General features: G+C 50.5%; 1 protein-coding gene across 3 annotated transcripts in view; it reads left to right on the top strand.

Annotated features, from left to right (window-relative positions):
- Positions 1–19050, top strand: part of SHPK (sedoheptulokinase) — a 31359-nt gene extending 12309 nt beyond the window's left edge. For 2 of the 3 annotated variants that reach the window (XM_031657279.1, XM_003912107.5), the window contains exons 3-7: positions 2471–2654; positions 3212–3364; positions 5372–5547; positions 12472–12672; positions 17250–19050. In XM_031657279.1, coding sequence (XP_031513139.1) covers positions 2471–2654; positions 3212–3364; positions 5372–5547; positions 12472–12672; positions 17250–17662 — 1127 coding nt within the window. In that variant the 3' untranslated portion in view covers positions 17663–19050. The remainder of the gene's footprint in view (positions 1–2470; positions 2655–3211; positions 3365–5371; positions 5548–12471; positions 12673–17249) is intronic. The other variant, XM_021928558.2, reaches the window with a different exon arrangement.
- The last annotated feature ends 669 nt before the right edge of the window (positions 19051–19719 follow it).

Raw genomic sequence — 19719 nt, 5'->3', positions numbered from 1 at the left:
TAATAGGAGACCGGAAAGGGAAAAATAAAAATGGAGAGGAGGAAATCTTTGAAGAAATAATGGAGAAAAATTTCCTATAATTGGCAAAATAAGATGGAACACCCCAGCCTGAAAGGGCCCATAGAATGTCATAGAGGAGATAAAGACAACGCCCAGCTAGATATATTCTAGCGAACATTTAAGGATTTCAAAGACAGAATTCTAAAAGCTTGCAGAGCAAAAGATCAGATCTCATATGAAAGAATAAGGGTCAGATTGACATTAGATTTTTTTCAACAGCAACACTCCATGTGAAAAGACAATGGAGTAGTATTTTTTTGTTTGTTTTGTTTTTCTGAGATGGAATCTCACTCTGTCGCCCAGGCTGGAGTGCAGTGGTGTGATCTCGGCTCACTGCAACCTCCGCCTCCCGGGTTCAAGCGATTCTCCTGTCTCAGTCTCCCGAGTAGCTGGGATTACAGGCATGCGCCATCATGCCTGGCTAATTTTTGTATTTTTTGTAGAGATGAGGTTTCTCCATGTTACCCAGGCTGGTCTTGAACTCCTGACCTCAGATGATCCGCCTGCCTCGGCCTCCCAAAGTGCTGGGATTATAGGCGTGAGCCACCGCGCCTGACCAGGAGTAGTATTTTGATGACCTATTGCGGCATAACAAACTACCTCCAACCTAGTGACTGAAAGCAACAAGCATTTATCATCTCATGATTTTTTGGGTCAGGGATTGGGCAAGGCTTAGCCCACTGCTGCTCGTACATGGAGATGGTGGAGGTTGCTTCAGTGTTCATCTGGTGGACAGATTGGTCGGGGAGTCATGGTGGCTTTACTCAGTGCCTGGTACCTTGGTGGGGAAGGCTGGAGGCTGGGCTCACCTGGAAACGGTATGCCGGCTGCTCTTTGCCCATGCTCTCCTCAGCATGGCGGCCTTGGTGTAGTTGCACTTCTTATCTGGAGGCTGATTGCCCCAGAGAGAGTTATGTAAGAGGCTTGGGTGGGAGCTGCAGTGCTTCTTATGACCTAGCCTTGGGAGTCCCAAGATGTCACTGCCTCCACATTCTCCTGGTCAAGCACGTCACCAAGGTGATTCTATATTCAAGGAAAGAGGATTCAGATGCCACCTCTTAGTGGGAGGAGTAGTGAAGAATTTGCGACAGTCAACCACAAAAAGTGCTTTTAAGCATGGAAGGGAAGGAACTCAGAACCAGACTGTTGTAACGGATCAAACTGGCGTTCAAAGATGGGAACATGAAAAATACCTGGAGTTATCTGGGTCTTCAGACACTGCCTGGAAAGACTGACGCTGAAAATGGCCTTGGGTGACATCTCTGAATCAGAGCAGAGAGAAATCCAGAGGATGTCACAAGGCACAAATGAAAAAAATCTCATGGTCAGATTTTTTTTTAGTAAATTTGGACGTCTAAAAATCAGTCAGGGCCAGGCGTGGTGGCTCATGCCTGTAATCCTAGCAGTTTGGAAGGCTGAGGCGGGTGGATTGCCTGAGCTCAGGAGTTGGAGACCAGCCTGGGCAGCATGATGAAACCTTGTCTCTACTAAAAAATCAAAAAAATTAGCTGGGGCCGGGCGCGGTGGCTCAAGCCTGTAATCCCAGCACTTTGGGAGGCCGAGACGGGCGGATCACGAGGTCAGGAGACCGAGACCATCCTGGCTAACACGGTGAAACCCCATCTCTACTAAAAAAATACAAAACACCAGCTGGGCAAGGTGACGGGCACTTGTAGTCCCAGCTACTTGGGAGGCTGAGACAGGAGAATGGCGTAAACCCGGGAGGCGGAGCTTGCAGTGAGCTGAGATCCGGCCACTGCACTCCAGCCTGGGCGACAAAGCGAGACTCTGTCTCAAAAAAAAAAAAAAAAAAAAAAAAATTAGCTGGGCGTGGTGGCTTGGGCCTGTAGTCTCAGCTACTCGGGAGGCTGAGGCACGAGAACTGCTTGAACCTGGGAGATGGAGGTTGCAGTGAGCCGAGATTGTGCCACTGCATTCCAGCCTGGGGGACACAGTGAGACTCTGTCTCAAAAATAAAATAAAATAAAATAAAATAAAAATCAGCTAAGACCTAAGGAAAAGAGAAAATTTACTGATAATCAAGTAGCAGGAAGCCTAGATAATGTTGTCATGATGAGGGTTGGAGGGACAGAGACCAGGGGACTTGAGATTGTGCCAAACATCTTCTCTTATGGGATGTGGGGAGATGTGATATCAACTTCAAAAAAGAATAAAAAGAAACAGAGAAGTGTGGCAAACAGAGGGAGTATGTGACATGCCCAGGGTCCCACAGTCATTATGTGGTAGAGGCAAGCACTAAAGCCAGTGCCATCAGGACCCACAGGTGGTGCGCCAGGCTTTATCATGGGACCATTCGCACGTATTTTGTCACTCACCAGCAGAGTGGTATCAAGGCCGCGCCATGCCTAGTCGCTCTTTTCTTCATTTTTGGCCATCTCTTTTGTTCCAGGCTGTGAATGGATAGAGGGAGGGATCGCCCCTGTGTTCGAGCCCCAAGCTGTTAGCCACTTGGTCACGTGGCAGGATGGCCGATGCAGCAGCGAATTCCTGGCCTCTCTACCCCAGCCGAAGTCTCATCTCAGTGTGGCCACGGGCTTTGGCTGTGCAACTATCTTCTGGCTTTTGAAACATTGGTACGGGCAACTGCACTTTGACTTGGGGGCCGGGTTTCTGGGAGAATGAGAATGGGCCGGGGCTGCGTCAGCATCGCCCCGCCTGCTGGGCTCTGCTGCAGTGAGCGTGTCTTGGCAGGACAAGAGGGAGCATGGCCTGGACCTAGATTGGGTCTAGAACCGCATCCTTTTGCAGAGGGCTCTCTATTGGTTATCCAGTTCCCACCCAGATGGGAAAAGGAAGGGACAGAGAGGGCAAGTGACTTGCCGAGGGTCACGGGGAGAGTTTGCAGTGTGTTCAGGCCTGCGAGGCTGCTGCGGAGGCCGATGTCTGCTTTCCCAGGCTTGACACTTCCTCCTCTGAGGCCCTTCCCCTGGGGCTGACTTAGGCTGGCTTTGCTTGGGGCAGCTGGAAGGTCCTAATCCCAGGGACCCAGCTGGACTTGAGCCATAGCATGTGGGGTTGTGGCTGCCACCTGGCCATGGCACAGCTGGTCCCCGCCGCCTGCTGCTAGATGCGGCACATGCTTCCGAGTTCATGTTGTACCATGTTGAGTTGTTTTTGGTATGAAAAACAGCCCGGAGTTCCTGAAGTCCTACGACGCAGCCGGTACCATCCATGACTATGTGGTTGCCATGCTGTGTGGCTTGCCGAGACCCCTGATGTCCGACCAGAACGCTGCTAGCTGGGGCTATTTCAACACGCAGAGCCAAAGCTGGAATGTGGAGATGTGAGTATCACATCCTTGCAGGCTGTTCCTCCTGCTCCAATCCGAAGGGCAACCCCAGAGCCGATGCTTCAGTGGGAGCTTTCCCACCTGGGAGTGGTGGAGGGTTCCCAGAGGCCAGGGTCAGGGTCCAGTGCCCCCAGCCTGTCCCAGTCATGGGGCATGGGTGGGCCAAGTGTAAGCGCAGCCCTGAGCCCTGGGGTAGGGGCTTCAGCCATGCTATCCTCCTCCGCAGCCCCCCAGACCCCGGGTGGGCTGTCCCTTCTCTGTGACCGTGGGCCCAGTCTGTAGGTTTCAGAGTACAGCTTTCACTCTTTAATACTTAAACTTAGAGGGCCAAGCACAGTGGCTCACGCCTGTAATCCCAGCATTTTGGGAGGCTGAGGCGTGTGGATCACTCGAGGTCACGAGTTCGAGACCAGCCTGGGCAACATGGTGAAACCCCATCTCTACTAAAAATACAAAAATGAACTGGGCATGGTGGCAGGTGCCTGTAGTCCCAGCTACTCCAGAGGCTGAGGCAGGAGAATCACTTGAACCCAGGAGGCGGATGTTGCATTGAGCCGAGATTGCACCACTGTACTCCCACCTGGGGGACAGAGCGAGACTCTGTCTCCAAAAAAAGAAAAAAGAACTAGAGATAGTAGGCTTGAAGGATGCCTTTTAAGTTCTTTTAAACAATCATTTGCCTTTTCAGGTACAGAAATCCAGTGCCCTGTAAGTTCACTTCCTTCAGGGCCCAAATTCTGAGCTCTGAAATAAAACAAAAAGCACCTGGTAGTTCAGGTAAAGGACTTCCCAGCATGTTGTGTGCAATTGACAGCCCCCATTCACTAACGCTGAGTGACGAACGCATTTGATATTCAGGAGCTTGCTGCGTTTGACTTTGGTTTGGACTGTGCTAACCAACCGTAATGGTGCCGAACCTCCGGCTGCCTCCGTTCGCAGAGTTTTTGAGTTCCCTTCAAACAGGGGAGGCTGGACTTGATCACGGCTGCTTATGTTGTTTGTTTTCTTTCCTGGAAGGTGAATCCTAAGCTTATGAAAACCAGTGTCCTCTACTGACAAAGCCTAAGCTCATGGTTTTAAAAAAGCCAGAGAAGCTGCCTGTGACGGCTCTGAATTCTGTCCCCTCTCGGCCACGTGTGTCCTATAGCACTTTCCTGTGCAGAGTTTCCTGGAAACAAACAAACAACAAAAAAGAAAGCAGCTGGGTGTGGGGGAGTACGCCTGCTTGGGAGGCTGAGGCGGGAGAATTGCTTGAGCCTGGGAAGTTGAGGTTACAGCGAGCAGTGATCACACCACTCCACTCCAGCCTGGGTCACAGAGCGAGACCCTGTCTGAAAAAAAGAAGGAGCTGGGTGCAGTGGTTCACGCCTGTAATCCCAGAACTTTGGGAGGCTGAAGCGGGTGAATCATGTGAGGTCAGGAGTTCAAGACCAGCCTGGCCAACATGGCGAAACCCCTTCTCTACTAAAAATACAAAAAGTAGCCGGGCATGGTTGTGTGCGCCTGTAATCCCAGCTACTAGGGAGGCTGAGGCAGGAGAATTGCTTGAACCTGGGAGGCAGAGGTTGCAGTGAGCCAAGATGGTGCCACTGCACTCCAGTCTGGGCAACAGAGCAAGACTCTGTCTCAAAAAAATAAATAAGTAAAAAAGAAAGAAAGAAGGAAAGAAAAGGAAGGAAGGAAGGAAAGGAGGGAGGAAGGAAGCGGGGAAGGGAGGAAGGAAGGGAGGGAAGGAAGGGAGGAAGAGAGGGAAGGGAGGGAGGGAAGGGAAGGGAGGGAGGGAAGGAATGGAGGGAGGGAGGGAGGGAAAGAGGGAAGGAGGGAAGGAGGGAAGGGAAGGAAGGCAGGGAGGAAAGGAGTGGAGAGACGGAGGGAAGGAAGGGAAGGAAGGGAGGGAGGGAGGGAAGGGAGGGAGGGAGGCGGAAAGGAAGGAAGGAAGGATCCCTTAAACTCCAGAAGCCTAAGTGTGGGTCCATGTAGGTGTCCACTTTTGTTTTACAGACTGAGGAGCTCGGGTTTTCCCGTCCACCTACTCCCGGACATCGCCGAGCCTGGCAGTGTGGCGGGCAGAACTTCCCACATGTGGTTGGAAATCCCAGAGGGGACGGAGGTGGGAGTGGCCTTGGGTGATTTACAGGCCTCTGTCTATTCCTGCATGGCCCAGAGGACAGATGCAGGTAAGTGTTTCTTTTGTTCTGTCCTCAGACTTACACTGTCGCCTGCCTGGTAAGCACCAACTCCGTGCGAGTCTGCAGGCGTGCGGAGCTGAACAGTCTCGGCATGCTGCCGGAGATCATTATTCTGTAAAGGTGAAAAGCACCCTCTTCCTTGCAGGTAAAATCCTCTACTGAGGGAGCTTACAGGCCAGCAGGGCAAATTCTGTCCCTGAGCACCGACCATCTGTGCTGACCCGCTATGGGGTCAGGTGAGGGAAATGGCTCTTTCCAGCTGTCTGGTTTCTATGTGACTACAGGCCCAAGAAAACAGATGAGCTGATGAAGGTTTTGGTTACTGTGTGTTTGTCAGTAGAAGTGATGTCAGATCTGATTAGAAGTGCAGAATAGGACAGGCGCGGTGGCTCACGCCTGCCATCCCAGCACTTTGGGAGGCTAAGGCGGGCGGATCACAAGGTCAGGAGTTCAAGACCAGCCTGGCCAAGATGCTGAAACCCTATCTCTACTAAAAGTACAAAAATTAGCCAGGCATGGTGGTGGGTGTCCATAGTCCCAGCTACTCGGGAGGCTGAGGCAGAGAATTGCTGGAACCCGGGAGGCAGAGATTGCAGTGAGCCGAGATCATGCCACTGCACTCCAGCCTGGGCGACAGAGCGAGACTCCGTCTCAAAACAAAACAAGAAAGTGCAGAATATTTTCTGTATTCATGGTAAGGGTAGAGGCAGCCATGTCTAGGGCAGGGGTTGGCCCTTTTTCTCTAAAGGGCAGAACATATTTTCTGTAAATATTTTCGGCTTTGTGGATCATGCAGTCTGTGTTGTAACTGCTCAGCTCTGCTGCAGGAGTTCGAAACCAGCCCTAGACAATATGTGAATGAACAGGTGTCGCTGTGTTCCAGTAAAACATTGTTCATAGACACTGAAATAGGAATGCCATATACTTTTCATGTGTCATGAAAAATTCTTCTTTTAATTTCTTTTCAACCATTTAAAAATGTGAGAACGTGGGGCGACGTGGTGCTTGGTGGTGCTGCGAGGCCAGAGCCCAGGGCTGGTGGCCATGTTGTCAGGTACTCACGGGTTGACAGCAGAGGAGGGGAACCAAGCTATGCTCAATCTGAAAGCAGCAGGATGGTCGGAATTGAGTGAGAGAGAGATGCTATCTACAAAGCATTCTCCTTCCAACTTTTTTTTTTTTTTTGACATGGAGTCTCACTCTGTCTCTCAGGCTGGAGTGCAGTGGCACGATTTTGGCTCACTGCAACCTTCGCCTCCCGGGTTCAAGCGATTCTCCTGCCTCATCCTCCCGAGTAGATGGGACTACAGGCATGTGCCACCACTCCTAGCTAATTTTTGTATTTTTAGTAGAGATGGGGTTTCACCATGTTGGCCAGGATGGTCTCAATCTCTTCACCTCGTGATCTGCCCGCCTCAGCCTCCCAAAGTGCTGGGATTACAGGCGTGAACCATTGTGCCCAGCCTCTCCTTCCAAATTTTTAATCGGGCATTTGGCTTTAGGTCTCGAGTTGCCATACAAGCAGAGAAGATGATGGTTCAATGTATAAAACAAGGTCCAGATAACTCTCACCTCACATGACTGTGGTGGACTGACCAAAAGAAATGTGAAGCTGCCCACGTTTATTGAAAAAGCAGCTTTTTCTGTGTGATTTCTTCCAAAGTACATGTAAAATCTTATAACGTATTACTGCAATGAAGGGTGAAGGCAATTTATGTGAACAAATTGAGTTGTTCTTAAGGCATTACCTCTAGAGGAAAAAAAAAAAGAAAAATAACAATTTAAATTATGTAAATTTAGTTTGCCTTTATATACTATGTTTTGTAAAATCAGTGCTTAAATACAAAATGATTTAAACTTGAAAAAAAGGGTGAGAACATGCTAGTGGGATTGTAAAAAGGTACAGCCTCTTTGGAAAACAGCTGGTAATCCTCAAATGTTACATGGAGTTACCAACAGGACCCAGCAATTCTGCTCCTAGAAATACACCCAGGAGAACTGAAAATAAATGATGTCCACACAAAAACTCGTACACAGATGTTCACAGAAGCATTATTTATAATAGCCAAAAAGTAGAAACCACCTAAATGTCTATCAACTAATGAATTAATTTTTTTTTTTTTTGAGACGGAGTCTTGCTCTGTCACCTAGGCTGGAGTGCAGTGGCACAATCTTGGCTCACTGCAACCTCCGCCTCCCGAGTTCAAGTGATTCTCCTGCCTCAGTCTCCCAAGTAGCTGGGACTACAGGCGTGCACCACCATGCCCAGCTAATTTTTGTATTTTTAGTAGAGATGGGGTTTCACCATGTTGACCAGGATGGTCTTGATCTCTTGATCTTGTGATCTGCCCGCCTCGGCCTCCCAAAGTTCTGGGATTATAGGTGTGAGCACCGCGCCCGGCCATGAATGAATTTTTAAAATGTGGCATATACACATAGCTAAAAAAGGATTGAATGTTGGATAGAAGAAAAACAAGTACATTTAAATTTTAAAAAGCTTATTCGGCTGGTTGCAGTGGCTCACGCCTGTAATCCCAGCACTTTGGGAGACTGAGGCAGGTGGTCACGAGGTCAGGAGTTCAAGACCAGCCTGGCCAACATGGTGAAACCCCATCTCTACTAAAAATACAAAAAATTAGCCAGAATTGGTGGCGGGCACCTGTAATCCCAGCTACTCGGGAGGCTGAGGCAGAGAATTGCTTGAATCTAGGAGGCAGAGGTTGCTGTGAGCTGAGATTGTGCCAATGCACTCCAACCTGGGCAACAGAGTGAGACTCTGTCTCAAAAACAAACAAACAAACAAAGAGTTTATTTGAAGATTCAGTGATTTGTGAATCAGGGTAGCACCAGACTGTTAGCACTCTGTCAGAAGAGGCAAGAGGGGAAATTTTCATAAAGTATTTGCAGAAGCAAGACAAAGAAAACAATTTCAATAGGGCAGACAAAGCATTTTCTATGCCAAACAGGGATACCTTTCATTTTTGCTCTGAGCTCAAGATTTTGACCAAGGCATGAGAATGCTTAAAAAGCAGAGCTAGTTAATTTGAGAGCCTGACTTTATAAACAGTAATCTAGTTCTCTTTTTTTCATCTTTTTTTGACTTTGGGGTAGGAGGTAAACAAGCAAAAATGTCAGCAGATTCAGCGTAGGGAGAGGAAGGTAGAAAGAAAGAGAGATTAGAAACCTTTACCTGCCAATCAAAAACATATGTCATTGTTTCTGAGGCGTTTGGAATTTTTTTGTTTGTTTAGGTTAAAACTTCCTTACTGTGGCCACCAAAATTCTAAATTAGTTTTGGTAAGATTCACTCATTTATCTAGAAAAGCAAATGTTCTGAGATGGAGTCTCAGACTCCCCGAATTTAAATAAACCCATTATTTTCTGTCTTCCTGGAACCTTTTCTACTGGAGGTCTTTTACTAAACCCAATTTAGTTTCTGTCTGACCCAATCGGACACCTGAAGCTTCCCTTCAGGACCCATTTAAAAATGTCCAAGTAGGCCGGGCGTGGTGGCTCAAGCCTGTAATCCCAGCACTTTGGGAGGCCGAGGCGGGCGGATCACAAGGTCAGGAGATCGAGACCATCCTGGCTAACACGGTGAAACCCCGTCTCTACTAAAAAATACAAAAAACTAGCCGGGCGAGGTGGCGGGCGCCTGTAGTCCCAGCTACTCGGGAGGCTGAGGCAGGAGAATGGCGTGAACCCGGGAGGCGGAGCTTGCAGTGAGCTGAGATCTGACCACTGCACTCCAGCCTGGGCGACAGAGCGAGACTCTGTCTCAAAAAAAACAAAAACAAAAACAAAAACAAAAACAAACAAACAAACAAAAAATGTCGAAGTAACTATGTGAACTTAACACAACTTGTGGAGTTCATATGTCCAAGAGGGCTTACTGGTGACGGCCTGCAAATGTGCAGTAAGAAGCAGTGAGCGCAGAGGCTCAGTGGATACTTATGCCCATTTGCTTGTTGCTCCCAGAGGTCATCACGAGGTGGGTGGCTTCAGATCCCACTTACGCCACCAGATCTGATTAAAGAAAAACTTGGCTGGACACGGTGGCTCACGCCTGTAATCCCAGCACTTTGGGAGGCTGAGGCAGGCAGATCACTTGAGGCAAGGAGTTCGAGACCAGCCTGGCCAACGTGATGAAACCTCATCTCTACCAAAAATACAAAAATTAGCTGGATGTAGTGGCACACGCCTGTAATCCCAGATACTCAGGAGGCTGAGACAGGAGAATTGCTTGAACCTGGAAGGCAGAAGTTGCGGTGAGCTGAGATCACACCACCGCATTCCAGCCCGGGTGACAGAGTGAGACTCTGTCTCAAAAAAAAAAAAGGAAAAGAAAAACTTAAGTACCTTTACATTTTAAGAAGTTTATTTGAGCATTCAGTGATTCATGAATCAGGGTAGCACTAGAGAGCAGGCGGCTAGTACACCACCGAGAGGGGCACGAGCGAAGACTTTCATAAGGTGTTTGCAGAAGCCAGACACAGAAGATAATTCTGACTGGTGAGAGTGGACAATTCCGAGTGAGAGGTTCGTTGGTGGTTTCTGACTGGTGTAGTTTCCAGTTTCATTTTACTGTTTACATTGGGGTTTGGTTTGTTCACATAGGAATTCACAGTACTAGAGCCACCTTTGTCTAATGGCCTCCTGATTAGAGTTTTATCTTTTTCCCCTTCTTTTCTTTTCTTTTCTTTTTCCCCTTCTTTCCTTTCCTTTCCTTTCCTTTCCTTTCCTTTTCCTTTTCCCCTTTCCTTTCCTTTCCTCTCCTCTCCTCTCCTCTCCTTTTTCCTTTTTCCTTTTTCCTTTCTCCTTTTTCCTTTCCTTTCCATCACCCAGTCTGGAGTGCAGTGGTGCGATCTCGGCTCACCGTAACCGCCGCCTCCTGGGTTCAGGCAATTCTCCTGCCTCAGCCTCCCAAGTACCTGGGATTACAGGTGTGCACCACCATGCCCGGCTAATTTTTGTATTTTTAGTAGACATGGGGTTTCACCACATTGGTCAGGCTGGTCTTGAACTCCTGACCTCAGGCAATCCACCCACCTCGTCCTCCCAAAGTGCTGGGATTACAGGCATGAGCCACTGTGCCCAGCCGCTGGAATTTTTTCAAACAGCACTGATAAATGCTACAAAATGTAAGCGAGAGTGAACGAAACAAAAGTGTTGTCGCCTCCAGCCGAGGGGACGGTAGAGGGCATGTTACTTCCAGTTTGTAGTCACGGTGGGAAGCTTGACGTGGCAGAAAGCAAAGTATTGGCTTCCTGAGGCTTCTTTTTGCTCTCTTTGCTTTTGACCCCCTGAGTGGGTGGGAAAATTGGATGCTGAACTCTGGCCCATAAACAGATTGGGACGAGCAGGCTTTTTAGCTCGGTCTCATGGGAAATGGAGAAGGCACTTCTGGAACAGCCCCCAAGCTCTGGCCTGGAATTAGAGGAGAAACTCATCCACTCTGTGCTGGGCCCAGGGGATTTCCCGCTGCTGGTGACAGGGAAGGTGTGAAGAGAATACTTTGGGGCCGGGCGTGGTGGCTCAGGCCTATAATCCCAGCACTTTTGGAGGCCGAGGCGGGTATATCACCTGAGGTCAGGAGTTCGAGACCAGCCTGGCCAACATGGTGAAACCCCGTCTCTACTAAAAATACAAAAAATTAGCCGGGTGTGGTGGCATGTGCCTGTAATCCCAGCTACTCAGGAGGCTGAGGCAGGAGAGTCACTTGAACCAGGAGACAGAGGTTGCAGTGAGCCGAGATTGCACCATTGCACTCCAGCCTGGGCGACAGAATGAAACTCTGTCTCAAAAACAAAAACAAAAACAAAAGCCACAACATAAAAGAGAGAATACTTTGGAAATAGCAAGCGTGGTACTCCCTGCCAATGAATGAACCCTCTCCAGAGGATAAAGCCCTTGGTCTGAGGTCTTACCCTGTCATAGTTTTCTTTCGCTGTGTAACAAATTACCCTGATACATAGTAGCCTAAAACAACAGGCGTTTATTATTTTGGACAGTTTCTGAGGGTCAGGATTCTGAGTGGGGCGGGATGGCCTGGCTCAACATCTCTTGTGAAGTTGCATTCACACTGGAGCTGCAGTCTTCCAAAGGCTTGATTGAGCCTGGAGGATCTGCCCCCGAGCCCATGTGTGATGCTGTTGGCAGAAGGCCTCAGTTCCCTGGAACGTGAGGCTCTCCACAGGGCTGCTCACGACGTGGCACCTGCCTTCCCCGAGAGCAAGTGATCCACAAGACAGCGTGACCGGGTCAGGAGCCGCAGTGCCTTTTATGACTTAGCCTCTGAAGTCACACACTGTCTCTTGTGCTTTATTTTGTTCACTAGAAGTGAGTCACTAAGTCCAGCCCCTTTTTCACGAGGAGGGGAATCAGGTTCTACCTCTTGAAAGGAGGTGTATTGGCCGGGCGCGGTTGCTCACGCCTGTCATCCAGCACTTTGGGAGGCCAAGGTGAGTGGATCATGAGGCCAGGAGTTCGAGACCAGTCTGGCCAAGATGGTGAAACCCCATCTCTACTAAAAATACAAAAATTAGCCGGGCGTGGTGGCTCACACCTGTAGTCCCAGCTACTCGAGAGGCTGAGGCAAATTGCTTGAACCTGGGAGGCGGTGAGCCGAGATCGTACCATTGCACTCCAGCCTGGGTGACAGAGCGAGACCCTGTCTCAAAAAAAAAAAAAAAAGAAAAAGAAAAAAAAAATCATTTGATCAACATCTCTTCAACACCTTGCCCTTCTAACTACCCTGGACATATTTTTAAAACCCCACCCTCTCTCACTGCCGAACTATGACTCATGACCTCTGAATTAGCCTGACAGGCCACCCTCTCTTACTGCCAAACTGTGACTCGTGACCTCTGAGTTAGCCCCACAGGCCTAAGTTCTGCTTTCTCTGGACCCCAGTTCTCAACATTAGCACCTCGGTTCAGCTGGCAGCCTCCATGCCTTCGGGATTCCAGCCCGGACAGACTCCAGACCCTACGGCGCCAGTCGCCTACTTCCCATACTTCGACAGGACCTACCTGGGGGTGGCCGCGTCACTCAACGGCGGCAATGTGCTGGCCACGTTCGTCCACATGCTGGTTCAGTGGATGGCAGATCTAGGTAAGGTGCGGTCCACACAACGCTGTGTTCTCTGCCTGTCCTTTCTACCCGGCAGGATCTTGGAGCTTCATGTGCGGTTTCAGGTCTCAGACCCCACCAGGTCCTGCCAAATTTCTCCCATCCTTTGGGATCTGAGCTTGCAGCCTCTTTTCTTCTTGTCCTCTGAGCTGCCATCACCTACTCTTTTCTTTGGGTCAGGCACCCTTCCCTCAAGCTTGACTGTGAACCTTCCTAACAGTCTCCCCAGCTTTCCCCCGCCCTCCCTGCTCCCCCTTTTCCCCTCCTGCTCCCTTCTCTTATTCCTGGGGTAGAATTTATGAGGTTTTCTCTGCTCTCCATAGACAGATGCTCCTCAACTTAAAATGGTGCGTATTTCACTTACAATGCACTTATATCCTGAGAAGACTGGCCCATAGGAAGTGCGATGCAAACGTTTCTTCTTCTTTTCTTCTTTTTTTTTTTTGAGACGGAGTCTCACTCTGTCACCCAGGCTGGAGTGCAATAGCGCGATCTTGGCTCACTGCAAGCTCTGCCACCTGGGTTCAAGGGATTCTCCTGACTCAGCCTTCCAAGTAGCTGGGATTACAGGTGCCCGCCACCACGCCTGGCAAGTTTTTGTATTTTTAGGAGAGACTTGGTTTCACCATGTTGGCCAGGCTGATCTCGAACTCCTGACCTCGGGTGATCCACCCGCCTCAGCCTCCCAAAGTGCTGGGATTACAGGCGTGAGCCACCGTGCCTGGCCTGATGTAGGCATTTCTTTTTCTTTTCTTTTTTTTTTTTTTGAGATGGAGTCTCGCTGGAGGGCAGTAGTGCGATCTTGGCTCACTGCAAGTTCCACCTCCCGAGTTTACACCATTCTCCTGCCTCAGCCTCCCAAGTAGCAGATACTACAGGCAACTGCCACCATATCCAGCTAATTTTTTGTATTTTTAGTAGAGACGGGTTTTCACCGTCTTAGCCAGAATGGTCTCGATCTCCTGACCTCAGGTGATCTGCCTGCCTCGGCCTCCCAAAGTGCTGGGATTACAGGTGTGAGCCACCACGCCCGGTCCGACGTAGACATTTCTCAGAGAAGCACGGTGCGGGGTGGAACCCAGGAGAGGGGCCTTGGTTCCCAGCTGTGTCCCTGAGTCTCGGCCTTGGCAAGCGCCTTCCCCCAGCTCCAGTGTCTTGTGGTCTTAAGTCCATGGGTTAGAATTAACTCAACAGCTCGTAGCAGCTTTGGCCTCCATGAGTCCTCACTAATAGATTAGCGGGAGCTGAGGATGCAGACACTCTGCTAGAGGCCAGGCCTCTCTTCCAGGCCTCCAGCTGGGATTCACCTTCCTTCAGGTACCCCAAGGCTTGGGTCATGGCCCAAGTATTTCCCAGAGAGGAAGAAGACCTTGATATGTTTTTGTTTTTTTTTTTGAGACGGAGTCTCACTGTGTCGCCCAGGGTGGAGTGCAGTGGCCGGATCTCAGCTCACTGCAAGCTCCGCCTCCCGGGTTTTCACGCCATTCTCCTGCCTCAGCCTCCCCAGTAGCCGGGACTACAGGCGCCTGCCACCTCGCCCGGCTAGTTTTTTGTATTTTTTAGTAGAGACGGGGTTTCACCGTGTTAGCCAGGATGGTCTCGAACTCCTGACCTCGTGATCCGCCCGTCTCGGCCTCCCAAAGTGCTGGGATTACAGGCTTGAGCCACCGCGCCCGGCCTGACCTTGAGTATGTTTTAACCTTCCTTTACAACTGTTTTTGGTGCTGTGCATGGTGACACGTGGCTGTAATCCCAGCTACTCAAGAGGCCGAGGCGGAAGGATCGCTTGAGCTCAAAGTTGTTCAAGTCTAGCCGGGGCAACAAGCAAGACCCTGTCTGTAAAAAAAAAAAACCAAAAACCTTTTTTCCTGAACTTTTACTAAAGAAAGACAAGAACATGATTTAAAAAATAAAACAGCCAGGCGCGGTGGCTCACGCCTGTCATCCCAGCACTTTGGGAGGCTGAGGCGGGCAGATCACCTGAGGTCAGGAGTTCAAGACCAGCCTGGCCAACATAGTGAAACCCCATCTCTACTAAAAATACAAAAGGTAGCCAGGTGTGGTGGCCCACGCCTGTAATTCCAGCTACTTGGGAGGCTGAGGCAGGAGAGTCGCTTGAACCTGGGATGCGGAGGTTGCAGTGGGGCTGAGATTGCACCCCTGCACCCCTGCATTTGCAGAGGTTCAATGTTCCCACGGTGACTCCTTGGTGACTCTCTAGATTGATGGGTCTCAGCAGTGACCACACCCGGGAAGTATTGTGGAGTTTAAAAATAGCATTGCGTCCTGGTCCCACACCCATAAATTCTGATTTATTGGACTGGGTGTGGGCCTTGAGCATGATGTTATATAAAAGTTCCTCAGGTGATTCTGAGGCCTGGAGTGTTCATAAGCACTGCTCTAGAACTTTCTCCTCAGAAAGCCTGGTCCACAGCACAGGGCCTACAGTACAGCTTCCTCTGGGAGCTTTTAACAAATGCAGAACCTTAGGGTCAGCCCTAGGCAATCTGCGTCCAAGCGATGTGTTAAAAAGATCCCTGGCCGGGCGCAGTGGCTCACACCTGTAATCCCAACACTTTGGAAGGCCGAGGAGGGCGGATCATGAAGTCAGGAGTTCAAGACCAGCCTGGCCAATATGGTGAAACCCTGTCTCTACTAAAAAATACAAAAATTAGCCTGGCGTGGTGGCATGGCGCCTGTAGTCTCAGCTACTCGGGTGGTTGACGCAGAAGAATCCCTTGAACCCGGAAGGCAGAGGTTGCAGTGAGCTGAGATCATGCCACTGCATTCCAGCCTGGGTGACAGAGTGAGACTCCATCTCAAAAAAAAAAAAAAAAAGATCCCTGAGTGACTCATCTGTACGTTCAGGCTGGAGAAGCCGTAGGTCTAGGTCGGGGGCTCCCCAGCCTGGCTGTGTATAAGAATCACCCACAAGTGTTTACAAATTCCAGCCCTCAGCCTGCAACCCACTCCAGTTAAATCAGAAAGTGTGGAGATGGGCCCACAGTGCTCTCAAGAAACCCCGATGTTGATAACTTTCTTCTTATCAAGGCGATGTTTGCTTTCCCTCAGGTAATGCTAGGTTAGAGATCAAAAGTGATTCTAAGGTCAAAGTGTATTGAAAGCAAAGGCTTTTTTTTTTTTTTTTGACTAAGTCTTGCACTGTCATCCAGACTGGAGTGCGGTGGCACCATCTCAGCTCACTGCAAGCTCTGCCATCTGGGTTCAAGCGATTCTTATGCCTCAGTATCCCAAATAGCTGGGACTACAGGCACACAGTGCCATACCTGGCGAATTTTTGTATTTTTAGTAGAGACGGGGTTTTACCATGTTGTGCAGGCTGGTCTGGAACTCCTGACTTCAAGTGATCTGCCTGTCTTGACCTCCCAAAGTGCTGGGATTACAGGCGTGAGCCACTGCGCTTGGCCCTTTTTTTTTTTTCATTTGTTTGTTTTAAGAATGCAGAACTGGCTGGGCGTGGTGGCTCACACCTGTAACCCCAGTACTTTGGGAGGCTGAGGCGGGTAGATCACGTGAGATCGAGAGCTTTAGTACAAATTTCGTCTGTACTAAAAATACCAAAATTAGCTGGGTGTGGTGGTGTAGGCTTGTAATCCCAGCTACCTGGGAGGCTGAGGCTGGAGAATCGCTTGAACCCGGCAGGCAGAGGTTATAGTGAGCCGATAGGATACGTGCCACTGCACTCCAGCCTGGGCGACAGAGTGAGTCTCAGATAAAAACAAAACAAAACAAAAACGAACGCAGAGCTAACATGGTGTCAGGGAGAAAAGTCCGACTGGGATTCTGGCTTGACACTGAAAAGCAAGTTGTAGGATGGTCAACTCATCCTTCCTCCTTGGCTTTCAGGTGTCCTGTGCACATAACAAGGGTGGCCCAGACAGTGATCGGTCCTGGATCCTGGGATTTCTGATGCTGCTAATGACTCTAATAACATCCATGATGATAGCTTTTTTTTTTTTTTTTTTTTAGATGGAGTCTTGCTCTTGTCGCCCAGGCTGGAGTGCAGTGGTGCAAGCTCCACTCACTGCAACCTCTGCCTCCCTGGTTCAAGCGATTCTCCTGCCTCAGCCTCCTGAGTAGCTGGGATTACAGGTGCCTGCCACCACGCCCGGCTAATTTTTGTACTTTTAGTAGAGTCGGGGTTCCACCATGTTGGCCAGGCTGGTCTCGAACTCCTGACCTCAGGTGATCCGCCCGCCTCGTCCTCCCAAAGTGCTGGGATTACAGGTGTGAGCCACTGCGCCCAGCCAATGATAGTTATTAATCAGTATATGCACTTGGTCCCCTTGGTTAAGAAGCCTGGGTTAAGGTTAGGGCTCACAGCAGCACTTACGAGATCTCACCCTGCTGTCTGGCTGGGGTCTGCAGTGAGACAGCGGGTGGGGATCCAGGGCAGAGTACAGCTAGCCTGGCTATAGAAGTCCCTGAGCCCAGAACCACCAGCCGCAGCGGGAGGAGAAGCAGCAAGTAGCGCTGTTCCCGCCCTGTGGGAATTCTGTACCATCTCAGCCTCACACAGATCTCTCTGTCTCTGGCAGGCCTGGAGGTTGAAGAATCCACCGTGTATTCACGCATGATCCAGGCAGCTGTGCAGCAGAGAGATACCCATCTGACCATCACCCCAACAGTGCTGGGGGAGAGGCACCTGCCGGACCAGCTGGCCTCCGTGACCAGCATCTCCTCCTCTGACCTCTCCCTGGGGCACGTGACCCGGGCTCTGTGCCGAGGCATTGTTCAGAACCTGCACTCCATGCTTCCGATTCAGCAGCTCCGGGAGTGGGGCGTGGAGCGGGTGATGGGCAGTGGGAGTGCGTTGTCCAGGAACGAGGTGCTGAAGCAGGAGGTGCAGAGGGCTTTCCCTTTGCCCGTGTCCTTTGGGCAGGATGTGGACGCAGCTGTCGGGGCAGCCCTGGTCGTGCTCCGGAGACACCTCAACCAGAAGGACTCTTAAGACAGCAAACTCTTTCGCCAAAGGACTGCTGCGAATGTTACCTGGTTAACGTTCCTGACACCATCTGTGGGTCATCCTTTCCCTGGACAGTTCAGTGGACAGCTTTTAAGCCGTGCTTGTTGTGAGGTTCCATCTCGGCCAAGAACTTCCCTTCAGAACATACTCTAATAAGGCAGCCAGGAGCCGTCAGCCAGATCCCAAATGAGTGCCTTCTGAAAGAGACCCGCCTGGGAGCTCTTTACAAATGTCAGTGTGGGAGAGAGAGAGCGTGAGAGCACAGTAACCCAGCCTCCTGGTCAGCAGACTCCTGTGTGGTTCACTTGTAGACAGAGAGCAGATCAGTGTGTACTTCAGACACCAGAAAGTCCAGTGACTGTGGCCCTAAGTAAGAAAAGAAGACCTGCCCCATGCCCAGCTTTCGATTATTGTTTTTGGAGACCTGAAGCTCAGACTCGGGTCATATGGACTTCTGGAACAGTTCTTCTCTCCTGCACTGAACCATGTGACCGGAGGCCCCTTTCCTAGTCTCATCCTCCCCCTGGCCGCAGGTGCTCAGCTGGGTCAGGGAGTAACCCAAGCACGATGCAGCAGGCTGGCTCAGAGGACGATGCGGGGCTGCGTGCCGGCCTTCTTGCTGCGTGTACTCAGCCCCAGGAGAGCTTGCTGCACCCGGGCTGCCCAGGTCTTCAGGGCACAACTGCCTGGAAGGCAGGTTGCAGAGAAGGAGAGGCGGATGGCCCGAGCAGCAAGGGGGACCGATGCTGTGTGGCTCACACCACTCCAGAACCTGACAAGGCACCAGCAGGACCCTTGCCAGGAGCATGTCTGTGCAGCAGTGGTTTTGCCCCTGCACGTTCCAGAAGCGTTCATGGGAGGGGATGCAGCCAGGCCGACTCCTGCCAGATGGGGCAGGTAGTTCATTCAAAGAGAACTCTGTGTCCCATAGACCTAGGCTCTCCTTTCGCGTGGCGTGGGCTTCGCTGGCCCACTGTCTGTTCCTGGCTCAGCAGAAACATCTATTTGAGTCAGCGTCCCTGCAGGGACCCCAGAGCATCGTGAGCCTTCCTGTGATTGGTAGGGATGGCTGTGGGGTGGTTTCCAGGAGGGGGCCACCATCGCTGCATCTACTCCCAGACCCCCACAGGAGCCCAGGCTCAGGCAGGCCTGGCCCAGAGGCACCCAGGCAACCACGAGTTTGGGAGGCAGTCGTAGTCTCTCTCTCTCTCTCGGTATCCACGACAGGTATGAAACATATCGTCTCTTTATAAATGTCATTTTACAAATTATGCGATTATCTGGAAGCTCTGAGATGAGAGCAAATGCCTGATCATGCTGGGCAAATGTCAGATACTAAAGCCCATATTAAATGGAAAATTCCTGAAACAGTTCCCCAAGTTTTCCACTGTGCGTGGTGCTGAGCAGTGTGATGGTCTCTGCCGTGCCGTCCGGGATGTGAACTGTCCCTGTTTCCCCCATGTCCACACCGTAGACGCTCCCCACTCCGGTCAGTCACTTGGTCATCAGATGGCCCGTCCTGGTATCACAGTGCTTGTGTTCCCGTCACTCTTACTTCATAAGGGTCCCAAAGCACCTGAGTAGTGATGCTGGCTATTCGGATATGCCAAAGAGAAACCCTAAGGTGCTTCCTTTAAGTGAAAAGATGGGAACAAAACAGTCATACGCTGAATCTATCTGTGAAATTGTAAAGAAAAATTCATGCTAGTTTTTTTTGCCTTTTTTTTTTTTTGAGACACAGTCTCACACTCTGTTGCCCAGGCTGGAGTGCAGTGGCGCAATCTCGGCTCACTGAACTGCCTCCCATGTTCAAGCGATTCCCTTGCCTCACCCTTCTGAGTAGCTGAGACTACAGGCTCCTGCCACCACTCCCGGCTCATTTTTTTGTAGTTTTAGTAGAGATGGGGTTTCACCATGTTGGCCAGGCTGGTCTCGAACTCCTGACTTCAGGTGATCTGCCCACATCAGCCTCCCAAAGTACTAGGATTGCAGGTGGGAGCCACTGACCCCGGCCTCATGCCAGTTTTGCTGTCACACCTGGA

The sequence above is a fragment of the Papio anubis genome, chromosome 17, assembly GCF_008728515.1.
Source record: "Papio anubis isolate 15944 chromosome 17, Panubis1.0, whole genome shotgun sequence".
NCBI lineage: Eukaryota > Metazoa > Chordata > Mammalia > Primates > Cercopithecidae > Papio > Papio anubis.
The sequence above is the reverse complement of the archived record's forward strand: the minus strand, read 5'-3'. Positions and strand labels throughout refer to the sequence as shown.